The sequence below is a fragment of the Gymnoscopelus braueri genome (assembly GCF_963280865.1).
Source record: "Gymnoscopelus braueri genome assembly, chromosome: 17".
In the NCBI taxonomy this organism is placed as follows: Eukaryota; Metazoa; Chordata; class Actinopteri; order Myctophiformes; family Myctophidae; genus Gymnoscopelus; species Gymnoscopelus braueri.
The window spans coordinates 11206834-11226833 of NC_137617.1; the positions used below are offsets into that span (position 1 = coordinate 11206834).

Genomic DNA, 20000 nt, shown 5'->3' on the forward strand with positions numbered 1-20000 from the left:
TAGCCTCTCATCATGGGGCTGTAATAAAGAACATGCTCTCCAAAACCGATTCCTTTTTGGAATGGTCAGGATTAGAGGTAAAAGAATCCAAATGTGCAGAAGGGGAGGGCCGCCAAGATTGTAACCTTTTTTCACTTTTCACTCTTTTACTCAGCGATCTTTTTACCTACCTATGTAATATTTTCAAGCAAAGGACCTACACATGTCCGCTATCATAAACCACTTAAAGTTTTTCAATTGATAAAACAGGTCTTGAGTTATTAAACCGAAAGTGGACGCTGTTCCGACATTACATTTTAAGCGCATATGAGACTAATTGTAACAGCATGAGCTAAAAAACACCATTAAACAAATCGTTTTCAGCTTAAATCAATTATTTTTATTTCAAGCAACTGTTTTACATTGTTTTCATACCAAGGATGTGATAAGATAATGTATTAAACATAAGGAATTTATTAAACCTTACCGGATGGCAGTTTGAGTGAATTCCATGGGAAAATCCATTGATTACACCCAAACAGATGCGTGTTACAATCGGGCCGCTCTGCGCTCCACTGCTTTGGCTTTGTTTACAGAACAGAACTAACGTGCATAGCGTAATAAAACGATGTACTGTAAACTGGTGAAGAACAGATGTATGCAGACAACCATGTGGATTTTAGCTCAGCAACATTAAAGGAAAGATTTGTAGACCAAAGATAGTCCAGATTTTTTAAATAACTTATAACTCAGTTTTTCTCTAGCCTGGATGAAAATACTATGTCATTCCTGGGCACGTTCATTACAGCACTGGTCACATACTGACGTGATGACGTTATGATAAAATTGACCAATCAAGACAAAACATTCTCGTTGCAGCTATGACGCGTTACAATCAAGGCGGCTCTCCCCTACTATATGAAAGGCAGAGTGGGGGAAACCGCTGGTATCACTCTAAAACAGATACACTAACTGATTTCACAATTTGCAATAAACCCCTTAAAGTCTATTCACGTCACGAGACTTACACATATTTGGGTCACAAGTTTAATGTGGCAGGCGAGTGGGGAGATCAGTACTCCAGCAGACTAGATTTAATCCATGCATCGCCTCTACCACTTATTATGAAACTGGAGGCAATCAGAGTAATAGCATTGGCCATCTTTTCTCCATTGTACATGTTCCACGAAAATCACTACGTGATTTGACTGACAAAACTGTACACCTAGTGAGACAATGGACTGGTCCTAACACACACACAACACGTGACATTATATTTCACAGTAAACGTGAGGGTGGTATGGGTGTTCCCAATTTTGAATGGACATATATTGCTACGAGGCTCTCCCATTTGTTAAATAATTATGCTGAACAATGATGACCAGTATGTGAGAGAGCTTGCACGTTCATCTCTGTTCCTCGACCTAAAACGACGTAAGGTCCCCTGGCATGTGGCTCGGATCCTAGCTTCCTAGGCTTCAGGGGGAAACCTAGTGGAAAGCTAGACAGTCGCTCTCGGACTTAAACGATCTGTGCTGTTGGTCTGATGTTACCTTGAAGTGGGTAGGGTCTAACTCTGAGGCGATGGCTGTCTCGGAGGACTTTATATCTGACCCCAGTATCTCTGTCAGAGCATCTATGACTGTGTGTGGAACAGAACACCAACTCCCACTAACTAGGCCGGAGGCCGCCTCTTATGGGCACAACAGCAAAGGAAGCGGCAGCATTGGACTGAGCTGAGGTTGCAAGGGAAGTCTGCATGTCTCCCTGCTGCGGACCATTCTGTCTCTCACTCTGTGTTCAAAAATGTTGCTTTAGACGAATGCATTGTTGTCTTTACTCTGAAAGCGAGGTTGCAGGTTTTACCATCTAAACTTAACCTCTCCATCTGGTTTCCAGGCAACCATGCTCCTCACTGTATACATCATGGTCATGAACAAATAGCTGAAACCATGTCCCACATCCTAAACGGGTGCCATGTATACAGGGGACTCTACATAAGTAGGCATGACAGAATAGTGGATATGATATAAAAAGTTATCTCTTCTATTTTCAGGTCCTCCATCATGCCGTATAAGCATTCTACTGTAACGTCGAGCATGTTTAGCCTGTGTAATGATGATTCTGTGTTCTCTAACATTTCAGCTAACACCCCTGATGTCATTGTTGTTAATGAAACCATAGGGAGGTGTTCATTCTCGAGGTCGGCTGTACTTTTGATTACAGCTTAGAGGAAGCCTTCTTAACCAAAGTGCTAAAATATCATCAGCTAGAGCAGACCATCTCTCAGCTAGGCTACGGATGTAAACTTTTGGTTTTTATCTGCACAAGTTGGTTGTGAGGGGCCTTCAAATGGCCAGCCTCTCCAAAAGGAGGGCTAAACAATTAGCAAGGTACTGCTCAATATCAGCTATTATAGGAAGCCGCTCAATTTGGAGGAGGCGTTGTTTCCTTTACCCATGATTGTTGTCCGCTGTGTTTGACAAGTATGCCAACATTCTTTTTGTATGTAACAATGCTCTGCCTTATGTGCACTTTGTAACTGGCTGTTTTCCCATTATCTGACTGCACTGGCAGTGTTTATGTCCTTTGTACATCTTGTACTTCTGTTTATGTGGACATAAATAAATATTTCAAATGTGTGTCCCCAGCCTTCATAGCGTTCTCCAGCATGCCAGAGTTGGCCAGTAAGATCAAGTTGTTCTTCGGTCTGGCTCCCGTTGCAACAGTGGCCTTCATCTCCAGTCCAATCAAACAGTCTGAAGATCTGCCTGAATGGCTTATGTGGGTAAGAACTTCCTTATCTGGGTAAGAACTCCACATAACTTCCTTAAATGGGAAAGAACTCCACCTGATGGATAAGAACTCCATCCTTATGGGTAGGAACCCACCCTGACTTAAGTAAATCCTTATTATAAATGTGCGAAATGTCTGTCCGTCTGTCTGCACGTCTGTAGTCGGGTATCTTGAGAAACGCCTGACCGACCAATAGACTTCAAACTCGCCGAGGACCCAAGGGAGTGCGGTGCCTGGCATCGAGTCGGTCGGATAGGCCAGTGGTTCTCAAACTTTTTCATGTCAAGGACCCCCAAATTGACACTTAATAGCCCGCAGACCCCCATTTGAAAAGATATGACAAGGACCCCCATAAGAGAAGATTTTTACAGCTCTAGCAGTGATTTTCAACCATTTAAATTTCAAGGACCCCCAGTTTGGACATGGGCCACGGACCCCCATTTAATGACATTTCTATCTCTGGGACCCCAATTGATATCGTAAAATCAATGTTAATTTAACTCTGAGAGTGTACAAATGGAACCATACACTCTCAGAGTTACAGACCCATAAGGGTCCATTTGGTTCCTAAATACTATCATTTAAATGGGGACCCCCTGGAACTCCCTCAAGGACCCCTGGAGGTCCCCGGACCCCACTTTGAGAACCACTGGGATAGGCGGTTGTCCAGAACCGCCGATCCGACCAATATTCCCATACAATATATGGGCATGCCCATTTATTGGCATATACTGTTGACATAAAGGATCTCCATATATGTGCAGAGGCAGACAGATACAGATATCTCCATATATGGGCATAAAAGGGACAAAGACAGACAGACAGATGGGTACAACGCGGTACTCTGACAACAGGTGCAATGGGTATTTTATAACCGGGTGGGGCATGTATTTCCAACTTGCATCGTTTCCCGACTTGCATTGTTCCCAAGTAGACGGGCACCTGTCTACTTGGGAAAGATGACTTGATTGATAACTAATTGGTCTTCTGATTTGCTGACAGACTGGTTGTTTCCATACAGGACCTGTTTCGTAGGCGGGACTTCATACCTGACACCATTAAGATTGCCAAGTGGCTTGCAGAACATTTCTGCAGCAAGATGCTGCTCAATAAGCTGTGTGAAAACATCTTCTTCGCTCTCTCTGGCTTCGAGGAAGCCAACCTCAACATGGTGAGCACTGTGTGTGTGTGTGTGTGTGTGTGTGTGTGTGTGTGTGTGTGTGTGTGTGTGTGTGTGTGTGTGTGTGTGTGTGTGTGTGTGTGTGTGTGTGTGCGTGCGTGCGTGCGTGTGTGTGTGTGTGTGCGCGTGTGTGTGCGTGTGTGTGTGTGCACGCAGTGGTGGAAAGTAACTAAGTATTTCCAATTTTCTATATTTTTTACTTCTACTCCACTCTCAGGGACAAATATTGTACTTTTTACTCCACTACAACTATTTGAAAACCTAAGTTACAAGTTACTTTGTAGATTTAGATTATCATTACAAAACAAACCCACCTCAGCCCTATTTAAACTTTGGCTATTTGAAAATAGCCGATCTGCAAGCTTGAGCTTGCAGATCGGCTATTGTCAAAAGATTTGTATACATTTTAGACATAATTATGATAACTTGTGAAACGGGACATTCTGCATAATGAGTACTTTTACTTTTGGTACTTTAAGTATATTTTTGAATACTTTTGTATTTTTACTCAAGTAGTTTTGATTACCGGACTTTTACTTGAAACAAAGTGTTTCTACATTGCAGTATTGATACTTTTACTTTCCACCACTGTGCATGTGTGAGTGTGTGCGTGTGTGATTTTGTCAGCTGTTGCACCTTGTCTCCTCGCCGGTATACAAAGATTACAGTAATAAGCGGGGACCAAGTGTTCAAAACATTCACATTCCATAATTGTGCCGCCTTAACCAATTAAGACCAGAGGCCGATTCTACAAATGCCTTCTAAATAAGTAGTTACACTTTCAAGATTAAAAAAAAAAAAACTGATGCTTTCCCGGTTTTAATGTTAATAAGTCGTATTACTATTAATACTTCTTCTACTGTCTCTCTCCAGACTCGTGTTCCAGTGTACATCTCACACAATCCTGCTGGCACCTCAGTACAGAACATGATCCACTGGCTTCAGGTAACACACACACACACACACACACGCACACGCACACGCACACGCACACGCACACACACACACACACACACACACACACACACACACACACACACGCGTAATTTTCCTTGTTGATTGTATTTGCCTTTTATTTGAACCCTCATACACAGCCCACACCTTAAAGTTTCCCGTTTATGTTAATGTGTTTAAATGAAGTTCAGTGAGTTGAACTTGTGTGTTTTCAGGCGGTAAAGGGTGGTAAACTGATGGGCTACGACTACGGAACAAAAGGCAACATGGCTCACTATCACCAGGTAAAATCAGCTTTTATCAGAATCAGCTTTATTTGTCACATAATAGGTTTACATGTGTAAAGAAGTGGGTGATCATTTTGTAGTATTCCATGAGAAGAGAGAGGACAGAGAAAGAGTGAGATCAAAAGAAAGAGATGGAAAACAGGTTAAATAGAACATAAGTATATCTCTGCTGTCCAGCATAAACCAGCTAACTCCAAAATGTTCATTTTTCAGGAAATGACTAAAACAAAACAAAAAGTGGAGTTAGGAGGTTTTGTTCATCATTGATAGGTGCAGCTAAATTGACCTCCAAGCTCACAATGAGGTTGGAGGTCAAAAGGGGGTGGAGCCTGGAGTCAGCAAAACCAACTAACTCCACCCCCCCGGTGGAGTTAGCTGTTTTAGCAGAAAGTTTGAGGATCCAATGGAGTTAGCTGGTTTTGTCAGAAGCGCATTTTAATACTTTTCATTCGTTCAATATTTGTGTTTAATCAACACACAGACGTAAAGGGAGTTCAATAGCACTGTATGGGGGAAAAAGCAAAAGTGGGAATTTTGGACCACGGTTTTCTTTTCTCTTCTTACCTTTTCTATGATGTTATGATATCTTAGGATGAATGGTACAGTAGAAAAATGTCATTCCATCCCGGGTCCGCCACAGCTTAAAACGTGCGCCAATAGGCCTTGCGTTAGATCGTGTATTTTAATAGCTTTTTTTTATTTTTTTATCTGACGTTCATACAACACAACCGGGGAAAAAAAGAGATTGAAATCTCGAGATTTCAATCTCGTCTAACGAGACTTTGGTCTTTTTTTTTTTTTTTTTTCGCATAGTGTTCTGTCACTATGAACGTAAGATCTCACAAAAAAAAAAGCTATTATATAATTTTTCTACTGTACCGTTCATCCTAAGATATAACCACAAAACCGTGGTCCAAAATTCCCCTTTAACTGGTTTCTCCCGGACAGCAACGACACAATACAGATAAGATAACATGATGTTTAGAACATTTGCATCATATCGTCGCTGTCGGGCAGAAACCAGCTATCTCCATTTTTCAACTTTAATGATTTTTTTAATAAATCTGTGTTATTGAGTCTTTACGTCTGTGTGTGGGTTTTACAAATATGCAATGAAAAGTATTAAAAAGGGCTTCTGACTAAACCTCCATTGGATCCTCAAAACTGTGGGTCAAACCACCTAACTCCAACTTTGGAGATAGTTGTTTTTTCCACCATTGATTAGAACGTCAACACATTAATGGTCAAAAACCTCAAACTCCATTTGAGCTGTATTTGGTTAAAGTGATGATAATATAAAGACACATTTAAGTATCTGAGAATGTATGAAGTCACCATACCAACTTTGATGAGGCAGTATGGTGTCGTTCTAAAAACATGTTTTTTTATATTTCCTGAAAAGTTTATATTTTGGACATGGCTGGTTTCTGCCCGACAGCAGAGATATGCAGGTGTGGTTACAATATAACCAGATAAAACCATATTTACTACCAAAAATCTGCGTTAAATTGGTCTGGTCTGTTTCTTCCTTTCCCATTTCTCTCTCCTCCCTCATTCCTTCTCTCCCTTTGTCCTCTCTCTCTCTCTCTCTCTCTCTCTCTCTCTCTCTCTCTCTCTCTCTCTCTCTCTCTCTCTCTCTCTCTCTCTCACGTTCTCTCTCTGTTTGTCACCCAGTCCACTCCTCCTCAGTACAACGTTACGGACATGAAGGTTCCTACCGTTCTGTTTTCCGGGGGACATGATTTGTTGGCGGACCCGAAGGACGTGGCCGTGCTGCTAACTCAGGTCAGACCAAGCCCCCAGAACCCAGTGGTTTCACTGAAGCCAATTGAACATGCTGGCCATTCATGGTACTGCAGCTTAGTACCTATACATGAACGAGCGAAAACGGTTTCGACCAATGGGCTCGACTCATGAGCATGCGCACGAGCTTGCGCACGGGGCTGCGCGCTTCTGTGACGCAAAACGCGTCACTGTGACGACGCGTTTGGAGCCCCATATAGGCCTCGCCCACCAAATTTCCAACCCGGAAGAAGGGTTCAAATAGGCCCATGCGCTGGGTGAGCAACTCAATGCAAGTGGATGGGAGGAGAATTCGGGTGCCCTCTCTATTATTTTTAACTCTATGGGTCAGACACAACCATCACCTCGTAACAGACAGTGTGCATCACTTTCAACAGTCATTATCATCAAGACAAATAAAATACTGTAGATATACTGTATTATATATATATATATACATATATACATATATATGTATATATATATATATATATATATATATATATATATATATATATATATATATATATATATATATATATATATATATATATATATATTTTCTTTTTTTTTTTTAATTATTATTATTATTATTATCCCACGATTTTGTAACCCATTATTTCACCCAGTGCCAATTGTCGAGGTAATCCTGGGCCAGCCTGCCAGCCTAGGGAGAGCCTAGAGCCGAGCTCATGCCTCCTTCATTGCATGAGAGCTAGCAAGCCGCTTCTTCGGGGGGGGAGGTTCCCTGGTTAGACGTAGCACGTGGAAGGAACACGTTATTCCAACCAGTTTCTTTCCCCTCCATCAGGCGCCCCGGCTGACCAGGGGGAGGCAGTATAGAGACCATGCTGGATTACTGCATGTTTTTGTGAGGGTACCTACCCTTAGCCTGGTTAACACCTCCCTCCGGAAAATCTCATTTCCATTTGATTTCAGGAAGGAGTCTGGCCTGAAGGCTTGTATGGGCGTTTCTAGCGCATTACCAAAAAACCGAGCCTATCAGCGTCGTCGCTCATCGTTCTGTGATTGACAGCGAAAGTTGGCCAATCAGGTGGCGAGTTCGAGTGAGCCCGAATGGCACCGAGTGCAGCCTGAGTGCAGCCGACAAAACACGAACGGCAGCCATCTTTTCTGTGCGCTATTTTCTCCGCTGTTTTGAAACTTCAAAAAGCTCTCAAACTTCTATTTTGAGGCACGGAATTTACTTATAAGATATCGTTTGGATAGAATTTAGTTGTTTAACTTCATACATGTGGTCAATCAATTATGACAGAGCCTATTTAAAAAAAAAATTTAGAGAACCGGCAGGGGCGGGCAGTGACACGCATGTATCCGAATAAGGCAACCTGTTTTGGGCATGGCCGTCTCAAAAGTCCCGTTGCTTCACATTAGTCTGGAAGTGGTAAAAATGCACTGGCTGAAGTGGGACACTGCTGATTGGCTGAAGGGGTTGTCAGTCAACGGTATTACTCCCGCCCAACTCCAGCCCACAGCCAAAATTGCAGAATGGGCGATCATGCCAGACTCACTCCTGAAATAAATTACAAATGAGATTTCCGGAGGGAGGGTTTAACAGGCTAACCTACCCTAGGATCCACTGATATATAATATAATATAATAAAATAGGAAAATGATTTCTACCCGTGTATTATATGATTTTGTTTTGAGTAGGAGTTTATTTAATGTCTCAGATGAGTGGAAATGTTTACATTATAACAAACGTGTCTCTCTGTCTGTCTAATTTATGTTTCTGTATTGTTTGTGTGTGTGTGTGTGTGTGTGTGTGTGTGTGTGTGTGTGTGTGTGTGTGTGTGTGTGTGTGTGTGTGTGTAGGTGTCTAACCTGGTGTTCCATAAGAACATTGAGCACTGGGGACATCTGGACTTCGTCTGGGGTATGGACGCTCCAAAACAGATGTACTCCGATATACTCAGACTGATGCGCGCACACACATAGACACAACCCTGTGTCTTATAGGGTGTGTGTGTGTGTGTTGACTTATATGTTTGGATGTACTGTATAACCGTTAAGATTTTAATATTAATAAGATTTTATTATTATATAAGGTTTAAAAAAAAAATGCTTTGCATGTCAAAACCAACAAATTATTCTACACGTTCCACAATGTTGTTATTTTTATATTATCTTTTGTATTACTGTGCCTTTTAAAAATCACCGAACATTTGATCATGTTTTGTTTTACGTGATCTGAATATGTTTATACTTGATATACCAGAGGTTATTAATTCCATTCATGTATGTGTTGTTGATCAGCACTGTAAACTGAGGTGTGATGTGGGACTGTCACTGCTCTGTTGGTCCCTGTGGGGTTTCCATACAGGTTGGTCAGGGAGGAACAAGCAGGAGAAACGATGTTGTTGTGCAGGGAACAAAGGATTGGACTGATCTATGCGGTCGGGTAGAAACCTTGTATGTCCAAAGCCGTTAACTTTCAGAAAATGGAAAAAATAACCTGTTCTTAACCACCTTCAACCTTCAATGTCAATATAGTTGAAAATGTCAAAAACAATTAAAAAAATGGCGAGAATATAATCTACAAGATCACAATGCGTCACATTGCGAACAATGTGTTGAGAGCATGTAGATTGGCTATTTTGTTATAAGAGGAAATATAAAACAGGGCATCAATTTATGAAAAAAACATAAAAAGATATTATGGAGCTAGGTTTCTGCCCGATGGCAATATGTTAGATATTACACACTGTCCTCCTCTTTTTTATTTCTCAAAAGAGAGATACATCTGTATTACTGACAAAAACTTCAGTGATATGAGAGTGATTGTCATATGACGCCTCAGCAGTTTGTTTTTAAACCTCGGCGTCTTTCCATGTACTGTTGATCTTTATCGACGAAGAATGTGATGCAACCAACAACACCTAACCTCGTTTTGTACTGTTTGCACTGCTTTGTAACTAATGAATTTAACTTTCAAACATACCACCTGTGTCTGTGTGGATTTATCTTACAGTTTAAAGTGTGAGGCGTTTGTTCGAATTTAAAGAACTGAGTTTCAGAATTGAGTTTTTATTCTGTATTCACGGGCAGAAGTGCTACGTTTAGACTTCATTCAATCAAATCACACATTGAAGCATCTTCCTAGAATAACCTTCAAAACAATCAAAACAAAATATGTACAACAAAACATTGTAACACACTACTAACATCAAAGGAGAACATTGAAAAGAAATGTATTAATATATACACTTTAAAAAGTGTATTGTTTAAGATGGCCAGAACGTTATTAATGTTGGAATTAACTGTTTCTGTTTTCATTTATTTCTATCAGTCTTCACATAGATACTACAGACCTGTCTGTCTGTTTATATCTGTCTGCCTGTCAGTTATTGCATCTCAACATCTGTCTCTCTACCTGTCTGTCATTTATTCCATCTGTATGTGTCTGTTTGTCAGTCAGTCATTCTACCTGTCTGTCTGTCTGTCTACCTGTCTGTCAGTCTGTCAGTGTGTCTCTCAGCATGAAGACAATCTTGTTAAACTTCAGCCTGGTGGCGACATCCAGTGCCGTCTCCCCACACTAGAAGTAAGACAGAGACAGGACAGATGTCATGTTGCATAACATAATAATAGTTCTGTGACTAAACTAATAGTACAGAGAGATCATCCAAACCTGTCATGTTATTTTTTCAAGGAATACTCTTTAAATGACTGTCCACAACAAGAATGACAACTATAACAATAGCTATAAATATGAATATATAAATATAAATATTGTCTTTCAATAAATTAGAACATGTTTACTTGGACACTTGTTTGAGACTTAAAGACGGGGTGCCGTGATTTTCAGTGATTTCCCCCCCCCCCCCTAAAACATAATCATCAGGTATTATGGTTATACTAGACTGACCAGACATCTGACCAGACTTTGAATGACCTAGACTAGAGAATAAAAATTATTACAGTCACCCACCCATCTCTCTCCCCATTTCCTGTCAGCCTACTTTTCTATCAATAAAGGCAGTAAAAGCCCCCGAAAATATCTATAAAAAAAGTTTAAAAAATGTGTTTTTGTAAAGCACGAATCCGTCGTGATAATGACCCCTGGCGTTACAGAATTCGATAGGTCACCAATTGGCTTAAAGAAGCGTGTACGGACAGCTTTTGACGTCACTATCCTTGGCTGTGACGTAGGAGATGACTCCTCCTCTTAAATGTCTTTAAGAAGGAGAAACATTTAGTCCTCCTCAGTGTTCTTCTGTTCTGCTTCCACTGCAGGGTGAGTCTAAAGTTGTTTCTTTTGTTTATAACTATATTTAACATAGCCTCTTTGTTCCTATAAAGACAAAACGTTTATTTTCTTGCATACAGTACTAAATAAGAACACAATGACAATTGTGTTCATTGCAGGTCAATGTATGTTGATAGCAGGTTGTCTCGACAGATGCTATCTTCAGCAAAAGAAAAAAGCACATTCCAAACAATTTCAGTGGATTTTAAATGAATGACATCATGGCAGCATTCTGTATAAATCCATTCCATTCCAATCCATTGTGTTTATTGATGAGAGAGGTTTCAGGGTAGTAAGTAAGGTTTTGTGTTTGTGTTGCAATGTTAAAAGATGAAAACAGAAAGATGAGCCCAAGCTTCTCAGACACAAAGTATAATAATCATTCACAGAACATTATAGTAATCAACTTATATCAATACATCAATATAGCGTCAGCGGGTCACATTGTAAGGTGTTTATTTTTAGGTTGTACATCAGCTGTTTTCGGCAAAGAGATTGGTGTAAAGGGAAAAAAGGAAATACAGAGCCCTGGGGGACCTGGGTCAACAAAGGAGATGGTTTAAGTGGTTAAATGCAGCTCTCCTCTCCCTCCATTGTGAAACACACTGCATGCAGCTTTGTCACAAGTGAGAGTGTTTGTGACTAGCTGCATGGTTACCTCTTTAGTTATTTTGTTTCTGCTTAAATCACTTCCAGAACCTCCACACTTCCTTCACATCATCATTGTTTCTATATTTATCATCTCGGTTTGAGTCTAGATGCATAACGTTTTAGTCATCACATGCTCATTGCTCATCATATGCCATCATCATCATAACCTTTATTTCAACTCGGAGTACAGTTGAGGGGCAAGCCCTCATTTTCAATGTTGCCGATATACAGAACATAATCAACAGGAATACATTCATATACATCAATATTAAATAAGAATCAGAGGACAGAGAATACTCAACATATTCAAAGAACTAAAAACAGATGGGCCGGAAATGAAATAAAACAGTTACAGTCTGGAACAAAAGCGGTGGAAACCATTGCCCTATATTGACCCAAGGAAAGGAGTGATCAGATTTTTAGGGACTTCTGGAGCTCATTCCAAGCAGATGGAGCACTAACAGAGAATGCTGCCTTGCCTAGCTTTGTATGAGCAAATGGAACCTTGAGCATCAGGAAGTCACTCGAGCGGGTCTGGTGGGTACTAGGGTTCTGATCCAACATAGCACAAATATAAGGGGGAGCATTCCTGAGATGGCTTTAAAAATAAACAGATGCAAAGTTTGGGCGTTTTATTTTTATCCAAACATCTTCCACCAACAGTGCCAGTGCATCATATAAATAGTGCAGGCCTTAAATAACAAATCTAAGTGCGACTTTACAAAAATACGGAAAATTGAAAGACTTGACGGCAAACTAAACGAAAGAAAACAACCTAGGAACCTAGCGACACCCTTAGAGAAGGGCCCTGGCCCCTAGGTGCTTACAGCTTGTTGCTCCAAGTCTCACCCATCACTATATTCAAAAAAACATTACATTATTGCTCTTGAATACAGACAGACCACCCACAGACCACCCATCCTGTGTGTTCATCCATCATGTTGTGTGTCAGTAGGTGTGTTACGTTGGGTGTCATCAGCAGAAAACTTCCTTCAATTAAACAAAGACAAATCTGAAATATTAGTCATTGGGGATAAGGATCTGAGAGAGAAATTGTCAGCTCAACTTGAATCAGTGACCCAAAAAAAGCAGTCAGTCGGCTGCAGCTTGTTCAGAACGCAGCTGCACGTGTGCTCTGTGCCGACAAATGACTGTAGTTCAATTACAACAGTATACAAGTAACTGCATCAGTGAGTGCTCCTTTTTCTTTTACACAAAAAATTGTCAAAACAATGATCAGACAATAAAATAATGGCAATATATCGGTCAGGCTCTGCCTCTTATACATATACCTGTTGATTGATTGATTGATTGATTGATTGATTGATTGATTGATGTAATGTTGGTGTGTGTTGCAGGATGAGGATGCTGTGCGTAGCAGTGTGTGTGTTGGCTGTCAGCGGGCTGGTCCACAGCGGTCCTCACAACACCAGGTCTTATGTCCAAAAGGACCGCCTCCATGGCGGACAGACGGCTCTCCATGGCAGAAGGACAGCTCTGCATGGCGGACGGACGGTTGTCAGACGCTGGGACAGATTCTTTGCTGGGAACAGGCGTGGTCTGGACCCTGAGATCAACATGAACATAGTGAGTGACACGTGCACGCACACACGCACGCAAAAAAATGAACACTGATGGTTTTACTGTGTATGATCATCAGGAAAGAATAGAACCTTCATATTCTGCAATGATACAGTACATTTATTTACATTTTGAGCCTCGTCACTTTGTCGGGTCATACCTGAGAGCTGTGTACCATAAACCCACATGAATAAACAAAAAACAATACTAAACAATATTTTGGCCATCTTTGTATGAATGTGTGTGTGTGTGTGTGTGTGTGTGTGTGTTCCAGTCAGAGATCATCAGACGGTGGGGTTACCCAGCAGAGGAGTATGAGGTGGTGACAACAGATGGATACATCCTGTCCGTCAACAGAATACCACATGGGATCAAAGACACCACACAAGGTAGGCTACTGTATGTATTTGGGACGTTGGGCTGCTGTCCTAAAGCAAGCTGCAAAGAAAATTGAATCTCTTTGCAGCTTGCCGAAACCGAAGAGGTTCTCTGTGGACACTCAATGCGCTTCCGCTTTGAACACAGAACAGTCCATTAGTCAAACTTTTAAGTGAAAGTGAGAACAACTTCAACTTATATCTTCTATAAAGAAAGACGAAGAAACGGCAGGATATGGGCTACCCATATATAGCAGTTTTTCCCCAAACAGTGGGTCGGGACCCATTTTTATGGGAGTAAAGAGTTTTAAAATCATTTCAAAACAATGTGAACATCGTAAAACCATAGTTGAGTTTCTCCAAACATCTTCTTCTTCTCTTAGTTTATTGGCGGTTCGCAACCAAATTAAAGGTGCATATCGCCACCTACTGTACAAAAATGTTTCAGTGTCTCTATGCAAACTATGTATATATACAATAGACCACCGAAGTCCTCACTCGTTCATCCCCAGGTTTGCGGAAGTAATTTCTCTATGGAGAATAACATTGGGTCATCTTAGAATCGTCTCATATAAGAATTGTGGTCCAAAAATAAACACACTGTCCCGGCGTTATTGTCAGGGAGGAGGTTCTGTATCGTTTATGATAGTCAGTCACTTATATTTGATACAGTCTGTTTCTGGCGAAGATTTAACTAATTCGGCGGAAGTAACATTAGCGTTTTCTCACCGTCAGTTGATGCTTCATATCCATAAGAGTCAAACCGCCGGGGTCATTTGTTTATTTTTGGAACACAGTTCTTATTTGACGCGATATTAAATACGTCTATGGGATTCAGAACGGGGGTGGAAAACTGCGAACCAGGTAGACAAACAAAGGATGTGTAAATGACGTCAGACTTCGGTGGTCTATATCCCACCCAAAAAGTCCATATCATCCCATTATCTGTTCTCTGACTCAGACACTATCTGTCTGAGTTGAGGGAAGACCTCTTTCAGAGTGTTATCCAGGTCTTCTCCACTAATATCCACGACGGTCTTGCTCTGTATTTCTGCTGCACAGTTTATAACCATGGCTATGAAAGCCAGGAATCTCCTTTTGTCAATGCAGATATTTTGGACAGTATTGTTCACTTTTTCCTCTGGTTTATTTTGCACTGCCACGTTTTCATTCCCCTCCAATCTCTTCACCGCTTCCGCATACGACATTCTCTCATCTTTCCTGATCCTTTTCACCTTGTCTTCCATATCTCTTTTAGGACATTGTGCTGCTCCTGTCCTGCATGATGATTTCCTGCACAGTTACTGCATTTGACCGGCACTTGTTGTTCTTCACACTGCCTTCTCTTACATTCTTTCTTTCCACATCTTCCACACTTATGATCTCCTCTGCACACCGCAGCAACATGCCCGTACTCCTGGCAGCAGTAGCAATTTCCATGTCAATCGACAGTGGCACGCCACTGATCACTCCTTTCCTCCTTGGCTTTCCTTTAACACTTTGAGTGCCAAACACGAGAATCTTCGTGATTTCCCCCACTTGTCCTGTTATGAACCTTCCTACCGCATGTGCATCGCTGAATATCCCATTCGTTTTGGTCACTGCTCTGATTCCAGCCATATACAGTATATCCTTCACTTTCTGATCTAACCGGGGTATCAACTTTCCTTTTTCTTTTCTTTCTTTTCTTTTCATAGCCTCTCTTATCCTCCTCTTTTTGAACCTCGCGGCCTGACTTCTCCGACTCCGACTCCATGATCTCAAAGTCCACAAGCCTTGTCCTAACATCATAATTTAATTTAATTTAATTTAATTTAATTTAATTTAATTTAATTTAATTTAATTTAATTTAATTTAATTTAATTTAATTTAATTTAATTTAATTTAATTTAATTTAATTTAATTTAATTTAATTTAATTTAATTTAATTTAATTTAATTTAATTTAGAGCTCTCAGAGTTAAATTAACACAGAGGATTTTACAGTGTAGATTGGGATCCCAGAGATACATTTTTCTTTTTATCAAATGAGGGTCCGTGGCCTTAATGCATACTGGGGGTCATTCAAATTTAAAAGGTTGGGAATCAACTGATGATATTATATTGATGATATTATATTGATGATATTATATTGATGATATTATATTGATGATATTACATTGCGTCCCCCCAGGTCCTTAGAATCAACTGATGATATTATATTGATGATATTACATTGCGTCCCCCCAGGTCCTTAGAATCAACTGATGATATTATATTGATGATATTATATTGATGATATTACATTGCGTCCCCCCAGGTCCTTAGAATCAACTGATGGTAATATGTTGCATCCTCCAGGTCCTAAGCCAGCTGTCCTCCTGCAGCATGGCCTCCTGTCGGCAGGCATGGACTGGGTGAACAACCCTCCTAACAGCAGCCTGGCGTATGTTCTGGCTGACGCTGGCTATGACGTGTGGATGGGCAACAGCAGAGGAAACACCTGGTCCAGGAAACACACCACCCTCATGCCTCAACAAGAGGACTTCTGGAAGTTCAGGTAATAAACTCTACACACACACACACACACACACACACACACACACACACACACACACACACACACACACACACACACACACACACACACACACACACACACACACACACACACACACACACACACACACACACACTAGTTCTTCAGCAGTTTTTCGGGGGGTTGAGGTGCTAATCGTTGCTGTGGGGCAGGAACCTCTCATCTCCATATTCTAACGTTTTGTGTTTTTTCGTAAATGAATGCCCTACTTGATCATATTACAGCATCACACAAAAGCATCAAAGGTATCAGATCCACAAGCTCGAAACGCGGCTCGAAACGCGGCTCGAAACGTAAGCGACGCATTTTGAGCTTGTAGATCTGATACTTTTGATGCTTTTCAATTTGAATCCTGTAAAGTAACAGTTTTGGACATATGAGGTTTTCACCTGACAGAGACGATATAGTAGTGCTTCTCAACCTTTTCTGGATCAGGGGCCAGGGCCTGTGGGTGGGGCTGTGTGCATTTTCAGAGCATGTTTAATTTAATGATCAATCAATCGATTGTGTTCCAGCTTGGATCAATGGAACAAACGTAGTATACTTTACTTATATCGTCGCTGTCGGGCGGGAACCAGCCAACTCCATTTTCAGCTTAAAAAAAAAAAAAAACATAAATCGCCATTGAAGACCCTTTACGTCTGTGTAAAAAAATGAATGAAAAGTATTAAAAAGCGCTTTTGACAAAACCTCCCAACTCCATTGGATCCTCAAACTGTCGGTCAAACCACCCAACTCCACCCCCTCTCTGCGTGTCGTGCTGCCGTTCAGTGTTGCCAGGTGTACGTATTTGTACTATAATTTTACCCTCTGTACGATGTACGATCAATAATGCCCAAAATGCCCTATCTATCGGCATCACAATGAAGACTCACTATTCAAGGATTTCAATAAAAAGTACCATCATTTTTTTTTACAATTTTTTTAATATATATATAAATGTTATAGCATAAATACAATCTTAGTGTCTTGCCAATTATTTAGGGGCCCTGTGTGTGTGTGTGTGTGTGTGTGTGTGTGTGTGTGTGTGTGTGTGTGTGTGTGTGTGTGTGTGTGTGTGTGTGTGTGTGTGTGTGTGTGTGTGTGTGTGTGTGTAGTTATGATGAGATGGCTCAAAAGGACCTTCCAGCAGTAGTAGACCACATCCTAAAGACAACAGGCCAGGAGCAGATCTTCTATATAGGACACTCACAGGGAACCACCATAGGTACACACACACACACGCACGCGCGCGCACACACACACACACACACACACACACACACACACACACACACACACACACACACACACACACACACACACACACACACACACACACACACACACACACACACACACACACACACACACGCGCACCTTTCATATACTGTATGTTGTGAATATATACCTGTGGTGTAAGAATTCATGCTTCAGTGTCATTATTTTTGGACTTCCAGGGGGTCCCTAAAAATGAGTTAATATAGCATCACAATAAGGTGGGTAAACCAGGTGTTAAAAATGCCTAAATGCTGTGGGGAAAGTATTTGATTTTGTTTATTTGAAAGTATTAACCATACAAAAAGTGCACAGGTTAATTGAGGATTGAATACAAAAGTCCAGGAGGATGTATTTCCATTGTGGTCCGGTCCTCACATAAAAACATGGCAAATACAGCCTACATTAAATAAACAATTTCATAACAAAAGACAAATCAGAAAAACAAAAACATTTAAAAAAGAAAACCTTACCATTATTTAAAAACTCGCAGAACCGAAAGCCTACCGAACAGAATTATGTGTATCATCAATTGCTGTGAATGACTCTCATCTCATGTGTGTGTGTGTGTGTGTGTGTGTGTGTGTGTGTGTGTGTGTGTGTGTGTGTGTGTGTGTGTGTGTGTGTGTGTGTGTGTGTGTGTGTGTGTGTCCAGCCTTCATAGCGTTCTCCAGCATGCCAGAGTTGGCCAGTAAGATCAAGTTGTTCTTCGGTCTGGCTCCCGTTGCAACAGTGGCCTTCACCTCCATTCCAAAGGAACTGTCTGATTTGCCTGACAAGTTTATATGGGTAAGAACTTCCTTATATGGGTAAGAACTCCACTGAACTTCCTTAAATGGGAAAGAACTCCACCTTATGGATAGGAACCCACCCTGACTTAAGTAAATCCTTACTATAAATGTGCGAAACAACGGGGTGCTCTGACAACAGGTGCAACGGGTATTTTATAACCGGGTGGGGCATGTATTTCCGACTTGCATCGTTCCCGACTTGCATTGTTCCCAAGTAGACAGGCACCGGTCTACTTCGGAAAGATGACTTGATTGATAACTTACTAGTTGGTCTTCTGATTTGCTGACAGACTGGTTGTTTCCACACAGGACCTGTTTGGTAGGCAGGAATTCCTGCCTAAGTCCCGTAAGATTACCAAGTGGCTTGCAGAACATTTCTGCAGCAAGAAGCTGCTCAATGAGCTGTGTGGAAACATCTTCCTGCTCTTTGGCTTTGATGAAGCCAACCTCAACATGGTGAGCACTGTGTGTGTGTGTGTGTGTGTGTGTGTGTGTGTGTGTGTGTGTGTGTGTGTGTGTGTGTGTGTGTGTGTGTGTGTGTGTGTGATAAGGGTTGCCACCATTCAGAAATGGGAATACGGGACAGGCGCATGTGTCGCCAGCGCGCTTGCGCTTTTTTTTTGGCAGATTTTGTTACCTTTTTGTTTTGTTTTTTTGTTACTTTATTTCGGTTTTAGGGTTAGGGTTAGGTTACGGTTATGTTATTTAATTCTTTTGGGGGGGCTAGCCCCCCAAACTCCTGAAATGCATAGAAAACTGTCAAGGACCCGACCCGGGTAATACTTGGACCAATAAACGGAGCACAGAACCAGGAGAATGCAGAAATAATATCCTTTACTTTTCAGTTAGTTAACACAAGAACAAAGTTACACCTCGGCAGAGGGAAAAGTAACAAAGGCAACGGCAGGACTTAGATGGGCAAAAGGCCCCATAAACAGTTTGAAACAAAAAGACACAGGACCAAAAGGTCTTACAGGTGAAAAGCGGGCAAACGGCCCTCAATGTCAAAACACAGAACCCTTTAGACAAAAGGACCGCACGGGTCTTAACGTACTAGACGAGCAAAAGGCCCAAAACAGAAAGGCAAAAGCAAAACTAATAAGTGCCCCGTACGGGACGTATGGGACATTTAAGGAGAAAGTGGTCAGAGCGACCGCAATACAAACATAACTTATTCTTAAAGCGGCGCTCCCTCTCCTCCCGAGACTGGCGCCCCGGCTCCTGGTGTGGGGAGTGACCGCGGCCCTCTCTCTCTCCGGACGGGAAACGAGGCCGCGCTCCGGCCGGAGACAGACGACGATTCCCCCTCTCCGCGGGAGAACGCTGGCGGCGGCCCTCTCTGTCCGGGGACAAACGACGATCCTCTCTCTCCGCGGGGGGGGCTTGGCGGCGGCCCTCTCTCCCCGGAGACAAACGACGCACCTCTCTCTCCACGGGAAGAGGCTGGCGACGGATCTCTCTGTCCGGGGACAAACGACGATTCTCTCTCTCCGCGGGAGAGGCGTGGCGGCGGCCCTC

General features: G+C 41.7%; 1 protein-coding gene across 4 annotated transcripts in view; it reads left to right on the forward strand.

The window, feature by feature from the left end:
- Window positions 1-20000, forward strand: part of LOC308104435 (lysosomal acid lipase/cholesteryl ester hydrolase-like) — an 80352-nt gene that overhangs the window by 9608 nt on the left and 50744 nt on the right. For 2 of the 4 annotated variants that reach the window (XM_080454841.1, XM_080454842.1), the window contains exons 6-8: window positions 2631-2767; window positions 3797-3946; window positions 4829-4900. In XM_080454841.1, coding sequence (XP_080310967.1) covers window positions 2631-2767; window positions 3797-3946; window positions 4829-4900 — 359 coding nt within the window. Of the gene's footprint in view, window positions 1-2630; window positions 2768-3796; window positions 3947-4828; window positions 4901-5124; window positions 5194-6870; window positions 6982-8814; window positions 9940-20000 lie in introns of those variants that run through there. The other 2 variants (XR_013934820.1, XM_080454840.1) reach the window with 2 other exon arrangements.